The 12,011-nt window shown below is 37.2% G+C and overlaps 1 protein-coding gene across 1 annotated transcript in view; it reads left to right on the top strand.

Annotated features, from left to right (window-relative positions):
• Positions 1-10,352, top strand: part of LOC132140494 (probable global transcription activator SNF2L2) — a 17,907-nt gene extending 7,555 nt beyond the window's left edge. The window contains exon 10 of the mRNA XM_059549274.1: positions 10,336-10,352. Within this exon, the coding sequence (XP_059405257.1) occupies positions 10,336-10,352 (17 nt within the window). The remainder of the gene's footprint in view (positions 1-10,335) is intronic.
• Positions 10,353-12,011: the final 1,659 nt, after the last annotated feature.

Here is a 12,011-nt window from a genome sequence, read left to right as displayed (position 1 = left end):
AAGCCAACGTCTAATGACAACGTTAAATTGACGTCCAAGACCAACATCAGCTGACGATGATATTTGGCTGTTTTTAGGTTGTGTTATAAAGTAACCAAAATCCAACGTCTAGCCAACGTCTCAAGCCAACGTCATATTGACATCGAAAACTGATATTTAGTCGTCAGGTATGGCAACCTAAATCCAACGTTTTCTAGACGTCATAATGGCAACGTCCAAACAACGTCAAATTAAAACATCATTTGACGTTGATCTGTAGTTAGTTTTAGGTTGTGGCATTAACTAACCAAAATCCAACGTCGAGCCAACGTCTCAAGCCAATGTCACACTGACATCAAATACTGATATTAAGTCGTCAGGCATGGCAACCAAAATCCAACGTTCTCAAGACGTCATAATGGCAACGTCCAAACAACGTCAAATTGAAACATCATTTGACGTTGATCTGTAGTTAGTTTTAGGTTGTGACATTAACTAACCAAAATCCAACGTCGAGCCAATGTCTCAAGCCAATGTCACACTGACATCAAATACTGATATTAAGTCGTCAGGTATGGCATCCAAAATCCAATGTTTTCTAGACGTCATAATGACAACGTCCACACAACGTCAAATTAAAACATAATTTGATGTTGATCTGTAGTTAGTTTTAGGTTGTGGCATTAATTAACCAAAATCCAACATCAAGACAACATCTCAAGCCAACGTTAGACTGACATCAAATACTGATAGTTAGTCATCAGGTATGGCAACCAAAATCCAACGTCTTCAAGACGTCATAATGGTAACGTACAAACAACGTCAAATTATAACGTAATTTGACTTTGATCATTAGTTTGTTTTTAGGTTGTGACATTACCTAACCTAAACCCAACGTCGAGCCAACGTCTCAAGCCAACGTCACTTTGACATCAAATACTGATATTAAGTCGTCAGGTATGGCAACCAAAATCCAATGTTTTCTAGACGTCATAATAGCAACGTCCAAACAACGTCAAATTAAAACATCAATTGACGTTGATCTGTAGTTAGTTTTAGGTTGTGGCATTAACTAACCAAAATCCAACGTCGAGCCCTCATTATAGTCCATGATAAACATTATGCATAATGTGTCATTCTAAAACATAATCCCATCCATATGTTGAGAGCTCTTGTTACCATAACAACAGGTAGTCTTTCGATCTTTCTAATGGTCTCTTTTTATGCTGCATGAACCCAGCAGGCACACAACGTCATATGACGTTAATAATAGATTAGATTTAGGTCGCGACGTCAGGTAACCAAAATTCAATGTCAAGCCAACGTCTAATGACAATGTTAAATTGACGTCCAAGACCAACATCAGCTGACGATGATATTTGGTTGTTTTTAGGTTGTGTTATAAAGTAACCAAAATCCAACGTCTAGCCAACGTCTCAAGCCAACGTCATATTGACATCGAAAACTGATATTTAGTCGTCAGGTATGGCAACCTAAATCCAACGTTTTCTAGACGTCATAATGGCAACGTCCAAACAACGTCAAATTAAAACATCATTTGACGTTGATCTGTAGTTAGTTTTAGGTTGTGGCATTAACTAACCAAAATCCAACGTCGAGCCAACGTCTCAAGCCAATGTCACACTGACATCAAATACTGATATTAAGTCGTCAGGCATGGCAACCAAAATCCAACGTTCTCAAGACATCATAATGGCAACGTCCAAACAACGTCAAATTGAAACATCATTTGACGTTGATCTGTAGTTAGTTTTAGGTTGTGGCATTAACTAACCAAAATCCAACGTCGAGCCAACGTCTCAAGCCAATGTCACACTGACATCAAATACTGATAGTTAGTCATCAGGTATGGCAACCAAAATCCAACGTCTTCAAGACGTCATAATGGTAACGTACAAACAACGTCAAATTATAACGTAATTTGACTTTGATCATTAGTTTGTTTTTAGGTTGTGACATTACCTAACCTAAACCCAACGTCGAGCCAACGTCTCAAGCCAACGTCACATTGACATCAAATACTGATATTAAGTCGTCAGGTATGGCAACCAAAATCCAATGTTTTCTAGACGTCATAATAGCAACGTCCAAACAACGTCAAATTAAAACATCAATTGACGTTGATCTGTAGTTAGTTTTAGGTTGTGGCATTAACTAACCAAAATCCAACGTCGAGCCAACGTCACACTGACATCAAATACTGATATTAAGTTGTCAGGTTTGGCAACCAAAATCCAACGTTTTTTAGACATCATAATGGCAACGTCCAAACAACGTCAAATTAAAACATCATTTGACGTTGATCTGTAGTTAGTTTTAGGTTGTGGCATTAACTAACAAAAATCTACCGTCGAGCCAACATCTCAAGCCAACGCCACATTGACATCAAAAACTGATGTTTAGTCGTCAGGTATGGCAACCATAATCCAACGTTTTCCAAACGTCATAATGACAACGTCCACACAACGTCAAATTAAAACATCATTTGATGTTGATCTGTAGTTAGTTTTAGGTTGAGGCATTAATTAACCAAAATCCACCGTCGAGCCAACGTTACATTGACATAAAAAACTGATGTTTAGTCGTCAGGTATGGCAACCATAATCCAACGTTTTCTAGACGTCATAATGACAACGTCAAATTAAAACATCATTTGATGTTGATCTGTAGTTAGTTTTAGGTTGTGGCATTAATTAACCAAAATCCAACATCAAGACAATGTCTCAAGCCAACGTTAGATTGACATCAAATACTGATATTTAGTCGTCAGGTATGGCAACCAAAATCCAACGTCTTCAAGACGTCATAATGGTAACGTATGAACAACGTCAAATTATAACGTAATTTGACTTTGATCATTAGTTTGTTTTTAGGTTGTGACATTACCTAACCTAAGCCCAACGTCAAGCAAAGGTCTCAAGCCAACGTCACATTGACATCAAATACTGATATTAAGTCGTCAAATTAAAACATCATTTGACGTTGATCTGTAGTTAGTTTTAGGTTGTGGCATTAACTAACCAAAATCCACAGTCAAGCCAACATCTCAAGCCAACAATACATTGACATCAAAAACTGATGTTTAGTCGTCAGGTATGGCAACCATAATCCAATGTTTTCTAAACGTCATAATGGCAACGTCCACACAACGTCAAATTAAAACATCATTTGATGTTGATCTGTAGTTAGTTTTAGGTTGTGGCATTAACTAACCAAAATCCAACGTCTCAACGTTTTTAGACGTCATAATGGCAATGTCCAAACAACGTCAAATTAAAACATCATTTGACGTTGATCTGTAGTTAGTTTTAGGTTGTGGCATTAACTAACCAAAATCTACCGTCGAGCCAACGTCTCAAGTCAACGTCACATTGACATCAAAAACTGATGTTTAGTCGTCAGGTATGGCAACCATAATCCAACGTTTTCTAGACGTCATAATGGCAACGTCCGCACAACATCAAATTAAAACATCATTTGATGTTGATCTGTAGTTAGTTTTAGTTTGTGGCATTAACTAACCAAAATCCAACATCAAGACAACGTCTCAAGCCAACGTTAGATTGACATCAAATACTGATAGTTAGTCATCAGGTATGGCAACCAAAATCCAACGTCTTCAAGACGTCATAATGGTAACGTCCGAACAACATCAAATTAAAACATCATTTGACATTGATCTGTAGTTAGTTTTAGTTTGTGGCATTAACTAACCAAAATCCAACATCAAGACAACGTCTCAAGCCAACGTTAGATTGACATCAAATACTGATAGTTAGTCATCAGGTATGGCAACCAAAATCCAACGTTTTCTAGACGTCATAATGGCAACGTCCGAACAACATCAAATTAAAACATCATTTGACATTGATCTGTAGTTAGTTTTAGTTTGTGGCATTAACTAACCAAAATCCAACATCAAGACAACGTCTCAAGCCAACGTTAGATTGACATCAAATACTGATAGTTAGTCATCAGGTATGGCAACCAAAATCCAACGTTTTCTAGACGTCATAATGGCAACGTCCGAACAACATCAAATTAAAACATCATTTGACATTGATCTGTAGTTAGTTTTAGTTTGTGGCATTAACTAACCAAAATCCAACATCAAGACAACGTCTCAAGCCAACGTTAGATTGACATCAAATACTGATAGTTAGTCATCAGGTATGGCAACCAAAATCCAACGTTTTCAAGACGTCATAATGGTAACGTACAAACAACGTCAAATTATAACGTAATATGACTTTGATCATTAGTTTGTTTTTAGGTTGTGACATTACCTAACCTAAACCCAACGTCGAGCCAACGTCTCAAGCCAACGTCACATTGACATCAAATACTGATATTTAGTCGTCAGGTATAGCAACCAAAATCCAATGTCTTCAAGACGTCATAATGCTAACGTCCAAACAACGTCAAATTATAACGTAATTTGACTTTGATCTTTAGTTTGTTTTTAGGTTGTGACATTAAATAGTCTAAACCCAACGTCGAGCGAACGTCTCATTGACATCAAAAACTGATGTTTAGTCGTCAGGTATGGCAACCATAATCCAACGTTTTCTAGACGTCATAATGGCAACGTCCACACAACGTCAAATTAAAACATCATTTGATGTTGATCTGTAGTTATTTTTAGGTTGTGGCATTAACTAACCAAAATCCAACATCAAGACAACGTCTCAAGCCAACGTTAGATTGACATCAAAAACTGATATTTAGTCGTCAGGTATGGCAACCAAAATCCAACGTTTTCAAGACGTCATAATGTCAACGTCCGAACAACGTCAAATTAAAACATCATTTGACGTTGATCTGTAGTTAGTTTTAGGTTGTGGCATTAACTAACCAAAATCCAACGTCGAGCCAAAGTCTCAAGCCAACGTCACACTGACATCAAATACTGATATTAAGTCGTCAGATATGGCAACCAAAATCCAATGTTTTCTAGATGTCATAATGGCAATGTCCAATCAACGTCAAATTAAAACATCATTTGACCTTGATCTGTAGTTAGTTTTAGGTTGTGGCATTTACTAACCAAAATCCACCGTCGAGCCAATGTCTCAAGCCAACGTTACATTGACATCAAAAACTGATGTTTAGTCGTCAGGTATGGCAACCAAAATCCAACATTTTCTAGACGTCATAATGGCAACATCCACACAACGTCAAATTAAAACATAATTTGATGTTGATCTGTAGTTAGTTTTAGTTTGTGGCATTAACTAACCAAAATCCAACATCAAGAGTAAAAAGTCTTTTAAATTTTACTCAGAGTAAAAATTACTTAGTTACATTTTAACAGTGGGAGGGAGTCAAAAATGGGACAGGCCAAGGTTGTCAAACTCAGTTCCTGGAGGGCCACAGTCCTGCACAGTTTAGATTTCACCCTAATTAAACACACCTGATCCAGCTAATCTAATCATTTAGGTTTATTTGAAAACTACATGATATGTGTGCTGGAGTAGGGTTAGAACTAAACTCTGCAGGGCTACGGCCCTCCAGGAACTGAGTTTGACACCCCTGGGATAGGTCTATTAATCTCAAACTACAACCCGAATTCCGGAAAAGTTGGGACGTTTTTTAAATTTTAATAAAATGAAAACTAAAGGAATTTCAAATCACATGAGCCAATATTTTATTCACAATAGAACATAGATAACGTAGCAAATGTTTAAACTGAGAAATTTTACACTTTTATCCACTTAATTAGCTCATTTAAAATTTAATGCCTGCTACAGGTCTCAAAAAAGTTGGCACGGGGGCAACAAATGGCTAAAAAAGCAAGCAGTTTTGAAAAATTCAGCTGGGAGAACATCTAGTGATTAATTAAGTTAATTGATATCAGGTCTGTAACATGATTAGCTATAAAAGCTTTGTCTTAGAGAAGCAGAGTCTCTCAGAAGTAAAGATGGGCAGAGGCTCTCCAATCTGTGAAAGACTGCGTAAAAAAATTGTGGAAAACTTTAAAAACAATGTTCCTCAACGTCAAATGGCAAAGGCTTTGCAAATCTCATCATCTACAGTGCATAACATCATCAAAAGATTCAGAGAAACTGGAGAAATCTCTGTGCGTAAGGGACAAGGCCGGAGACCTTTATTGGATGCCCGTGGTCTTCGGGCTCTCAGACGACACTGCATCACTCATCGGCATGATTGTGTCAATGACATTACTAAATGGGCCCAGGAATACTTTCAGAAACCACTGTCGGTAAACACAATCCGCCGTGCCATCAGCAGATGCCAACTAAAGCTCTATCATGCAAAAAGGAAGCCATATGTGAACATGATCCAGAAGCGCCGTCATGTCCTGTGGGCCAAGGCTCATTTAAAATGGACTATTTCAAAGTGGAATAGTGTTTTATGGTCAGACGAGTCCAATTTGACATTCTTGTTGGAAATCACGGACGCCGTGTCCTACGGGCTAAAGAGGAGGGAGACCTTCCAGCATGTTATCAGCGTTCAGTTCAAAAACCAGCATCTCTGATGGTATGGGGGTGCATAAGTGCATACGTTATGGGTAGCTTGCATGTTTTGGAAGGCTCTGTGAATGCTGAAAGGTATACAAAGGTTTTAGAGCAACATATGCTTCCCTCCAAACAACATCTATTTCAGGGAAGGCCTTGTTCATTTCAGCAGAACAATGCAAAACCACATACTGCAGCTATAACAACAGCATGGCTTCGTCGTAGAAGAGTCCGGGTGCTAACCTGGCCTGCCTGCAGTCCAGATCTTTCACCTATAGAGAACATTTGGCGCATCATTAAACGAAAAATACGTCAAAGACGACCACGAACTCTTCAGCAGCTGGAAATCTATATAAGGCAAGAATGGGACCAAATTCCAACAGCAAAACTCCAGCAACTCATAGCCTCAATGCCCAGACGTCTTCAAACTGTTTTGAAAAGAAAAGGAGATGCTACACCATGGTAAACATGCCTCGTCCCAACTATTTTGAGACCTGTAGCTGAAATCAAAATTGAAATGAGCTCATTTTGTGCATAAAATTGTAATCTTTCTCAGTTTAAACATTTGCTATGTTAACTATGTTCTATTGTGAATAAAATATTGGCTCATGTGATTTGAAAGTCTTTTAGTTTTCATTTTATTAAAATTTAAAAAACGTCCCAACTTTTCCGGAATTCGGGTTGTAGTTGTTTTTAATTAAAGGAATCAGTTATTTAGAATAATAATACATTTGGGCTGTTGCCAGGGAAAACAGTATCAACAAACTCATCTTTTAATGCAGAGGAAATGCAGAAGATTCATTGGAAGTGGCATTTAGATGTATCACACTGTGTAGTGCTGGACAAGAATGCATTTAACCTGCAGTTACAAATGCATGAATAATATTTTGATATACAAGACATAAAATGTTGAATACTCATTTGAAATGATAAGAAATTAATTATTTAAAAAAATCAAAAGATAGCCTACTTTAAATGTGAAATTAAAATGGCCAGTATGTGTCAGCAAGTCACTGTTAATAAGTGAGTCATTGCGATTGAACCGAATCATTTAAACGTTTGATTCATTCAGAAAAGAAACACTGTCACGTTGCTCAGAGACGCAAAACTGTGCTTTGGTGGCTGTGTTTGGAATTATTTTCTGTTGTAGAAATAGAGCTAAAAAAGGCAATATAATGTCTAAAACGCAAGTCTCTTAATTAACTTGTTTACTGAACTGTTATATATATGTATGTATATATTCATGATGATTTTTGGAGGAAAAGATGGCATTCTTTGTGTGATTTTGATTTAATATATGAAATTATATAAATATGTGAATTTTCTGCCCCTATATCTTCAATTTTGTGATCATTCTAAATGCATTTTAGGAGACTGAATCACACAGTGAAAGAACGCACTATAAATGCGCGCGCACATCATTAAAACAAAAATAGCACACTCCTCACCACTGTCTTTTTGGCTAATTTGTGCAAAACCTCTTGCTAAAATGTCAAAGCTTCATTTTAACCACCAATGCAACGATGTAATTATTTAGCTTACCTCTTCTTGCGAAGGGTTGATGTCTTGTCGAGATTTTATAAGCTGCTAGTTTGGTCTTCCTAGGCAAGTACAGCTTACACTGCATAATAGAGCATACATATGGCCAGGGGTTCACTTCATTTCCTTCGGGTTCAACTTCAGAATATGACGGGGTTTCGTTTTCAGCGGTGTCTGCACCACTAACGCCTGTTTTGTCCGTCTGCATCTTTCTTGTGATTTTAGCGCCAGTTTGCCCTCCTGCCCATTATTTACTGCCGTAGTTTCCAGGGAGCGATTTATTTTTTTTACTCAGTAATTAATGTGTTTTAAAATGTAGCGAAGTACAATACTTCAATCAAAATATACTTAAGTAAAAGTAAAATTACAAATTTAAAAAATTACTTTAAAAAGTATTAGTACACAAAAAAGCTACTCAATTACAGTAACGCGAGTAAATGTAATTCGTTACTTTCCACCTCTGATAGATTGACATCAAATACTGATATTTAGTCGTCAGGTATGGCAACCAAAATCCAACGTTTTCTAGACGTCATAATGGCAACGTCCGAACAACATCAAATTAAAACATCATTTGACGTTGATCTGTAGTTAGTTTTAGGTTGTGTCATTAACTAACCAAAATCCAACGTAGAGCCAACGTCTCAAGCCAACGTCACATTGACATCAAAAACTGATGTTTAGTGGTCAGGTATGGCAACCATAATCCAACGTTTTCTAGACGTCATAATGGCAACGTCCAAACAACGTCAAATTAAAACATCATTTGACGTTGATCTGTAGTTAGTTTTAGGTTGTGGCATTAACTAACCAAAATCCAACGTCTCAAGCCAATGTCACACTGACATCAAATACTGATTTTAAGTCGTCAGGTATGGCAACCAAAATCCAACGTTTTCTAGACGTCATAATGGCAACATCCGAACAACTTCAAATTAAAACATCCTTTGACGTTGATCTGTAGTTAGTTTTAGGTTGTGGCATTAACTAACCAAAATCCAACGTCGAGCCAACGTCTCAAGCCAACATCACTTTGACATCAAAAACTGATGTTTAGTCGTCAGGTATGGCAACCAAAATCCAACGTTTTCTAGACGTCATAATGACAACATTCACACAACGTCAAATTAAAACATCATTTGATGTTGATCTGTAGTTAGTTTTAGGTTGTGGCATTAATTAACCAAAATCCAACATCAAGACAACGTCTCAAGCCAACGTTAGATTGACATCAAATACTGATATTTAGTCGTCAGGTATGGCAACCAAAATCCAACGTCTTCAAGACGTCATAATGGTAACGTACAAACAACGCCAAATTATAACGTAATTTGACTTTGATCATTAGTTTGTTTTTAGGTTGTGACATTACCTAACCTAAACCCAACGTCGAGCCAACGTCTCAAGCCAACGTCACATTGACATCAAATACTGATATTAAGTCGTCAGGTATGGCAACCAAAATCCAACGTTTTCTAGACGTCATAATAGCAACGTCCAAACAACGTCAAATTAAAACATCATTTGACGTTGATCTGTAGTTAGTTTTAGGTTGTGGCATTAACTAAACAAAATCCAACGTCGAGCCAACCTCTCAAGTTAACGTCACACTGACATCAAATACTGATATTAAGTCGTCAGGTATGGCAACCAAAATCCAACGATTTCTAGACGTCATAATGGCAACGTCCGAACAACGTCAAATTAAAACATCAATTGACTTTGATCTGTAGTTAGTTTTAGGTTGTGGCATTAACTAACCAAAATCCAATGTCGAGCCAACTTCTCAAGCCAACGTCACACTGACATCAAATACTGATAATAAGTCGTCAGGTTTGGCAACCAAAATCCAACGTTTTTTAGACGTCATAATGGCAACGTCCAAGCAACGTCAAATTAAAACATAATTTGACGTTGATCTGTAGTTAGTTTTAGGTTGTGGCATTAACTAACCAAAATCCATCGTCGAGCCAAAGTCTCAAGCCAACGTCACATTGACATCACAAACTGATGTTTAGTATTCAGGTATGGCAACCATAATCCAACGTTTTCTAGACGTCATAATGGCATTGTCCGCACAACGGCAAATTAAAACATCATTTGATGTTGATCTGTAGTTAGTTTTAGGTTGTGGCATTAACTAACCAAAATCCACCGTCGAGCCAATGTCTCAAGCCAACGTTAGATTGACATCAAATACTGATATTTAGTCGTCAGGTTTGGCAACCAAAATCCAACGTTTTCAAGACGTCATAATGCTAACGTCCAAACAACGTCAAATTATAACGTAATTTGACTTTGATCTTTAATTTGTTTTTAGGTTGTGACATTAACTAGCCTAAACCCAACGTCGAGCGAACATCTCATTGACATCAAAAACTGATGTTTAGTCGTCAGGTATGGCAACCATAATCCAACGTTTTCTAGACGTCATAATGGCAACGTCCACACAACGTCAAATTAAAACATCATTTGATGTTGATCTGTAGTTATTTTTAGGTTGTGGCATTAACTAACCAAAATCCAACATCAAGACAACGTCTCAAGCCAACGTCAGATTGACATCAAATACTGATATTTAGTCGCCAGGTATGGCAACCAAAATCCAACGTCTTCAAGACGTCATAATGTTAATGTCCAAACAACGTCGAATTATAACGTCATTTGACTTTGACCTATAGTTTGTTTTTAGGTTGTGACATTAACTAACCTAAACCCAACGTCGAGCTAAAGTCTCTGGCCAACGTCACATTGACATCAAATACTGATATTTAGTCGTCAGGTATGGCAACCATAATCCAACGTTTTCTAGACGTCATAATGGCAACGTCCACACAACGTCAAATTAAAACATAATTTGATGCTGATCTGTAGTTAGTTTTAGGTTGTGGCATTAACTAACCAAAACACAACGTCGAGCAAACGTCTCAAGCCAACGTCACATTGACATCAATTACTGATATTTAGTCGTCAGGTATGGCAACCAAAATCCAACGTCTTCAAGACGTCATAATGGTAACGTCCAAAAAACGTCACATTATAACGTCATTTGACTTTGATCTTTAGTTTGTTTTTAGGTTGTGACATTAACTAACCTAAACCCAACGTCGAGCCAACAACTCAAGCCAATGTCACATTGACATCAAATACTGATATTTAGTCGTCAGGTATGGCAACCAAAATCCAACATCTTCAAGACGTCATAATGGTAATGTCCAAACAACGTCACATTATAACGTCATTTGACTTTGATCTTTAGTTTGTTTTTAGGTTGTGACATTAACTAACCTAAACCCAACGTCGAGCCACCATCTCAAGCCAATGTCACATTGACATCAAATACTGATATTTAGTCGTCAGGTATGGCATCCAAATTCCAACGTCTTCAAGTCGTCATAATGGTAACATCCAAACAACGTCAAATTATAACATCAATTTATTGTTTTTTTATTATTATTTAATATAGTGGTTTCACTTTATTTTTATGGTCCCTTTTAAAATTTATGTTGTTGCATTGTTGTACCTACAGTCATGGCCAAAAATATCAGCACCCTTGGTAAATATGATTAAAGAAGGCTGTGAAAATGCATCTGCTTTAATCGTTTTGAACTTTTATATAAAAAATTCACAAAAATGGATCCTTTCATTGGATAATAAGAATTTAAAACAGGGGGAAATATCATTATGAAATGTTTTTCTCTAATACACCTTGGCCACAATTAATAGCACCCTTTTATTCAGTACTTTTTGAAACCTCCATTTGCCGAGTTAACAGGTCTAATATTTTTTTCCTATAATGCCTGATGAGGTTAGAGAACACCTGACAAGAGATCAGAGACCATTCCTTCATCCAGAATCACTCCAGACCCTTTAGATTCCCAGCTTCATGTTGGTGCTTCTTCAGATCACTCCTCTCATGTTCCGTAGGGTTCAGGTCAGAGGACTGGAATGGCTATAGCAGAAGCTTGGTTTTGAGCTCAGTGACCCATTTCTGTG

Source organism: Carassius carassius, chromosome 5 (assembly GCF_963082965.1).
Source record: "Carassius carassius chromosome 5, fCarCar2.1, whole genome shotgun sequence".
In the NCBI taxonomy this organism is placed as follows: Eukaryota; Metazoa; Chordata; class Actinopteri; order Cypriniformes; family Cyprinidae; genus Carassius; species Carassius carassius.
The sequence above is the reverse complement of the archived record's forward strand: the minus strand, read 5'-3'. Positions and strand labels throughout refer to the sequence as shown.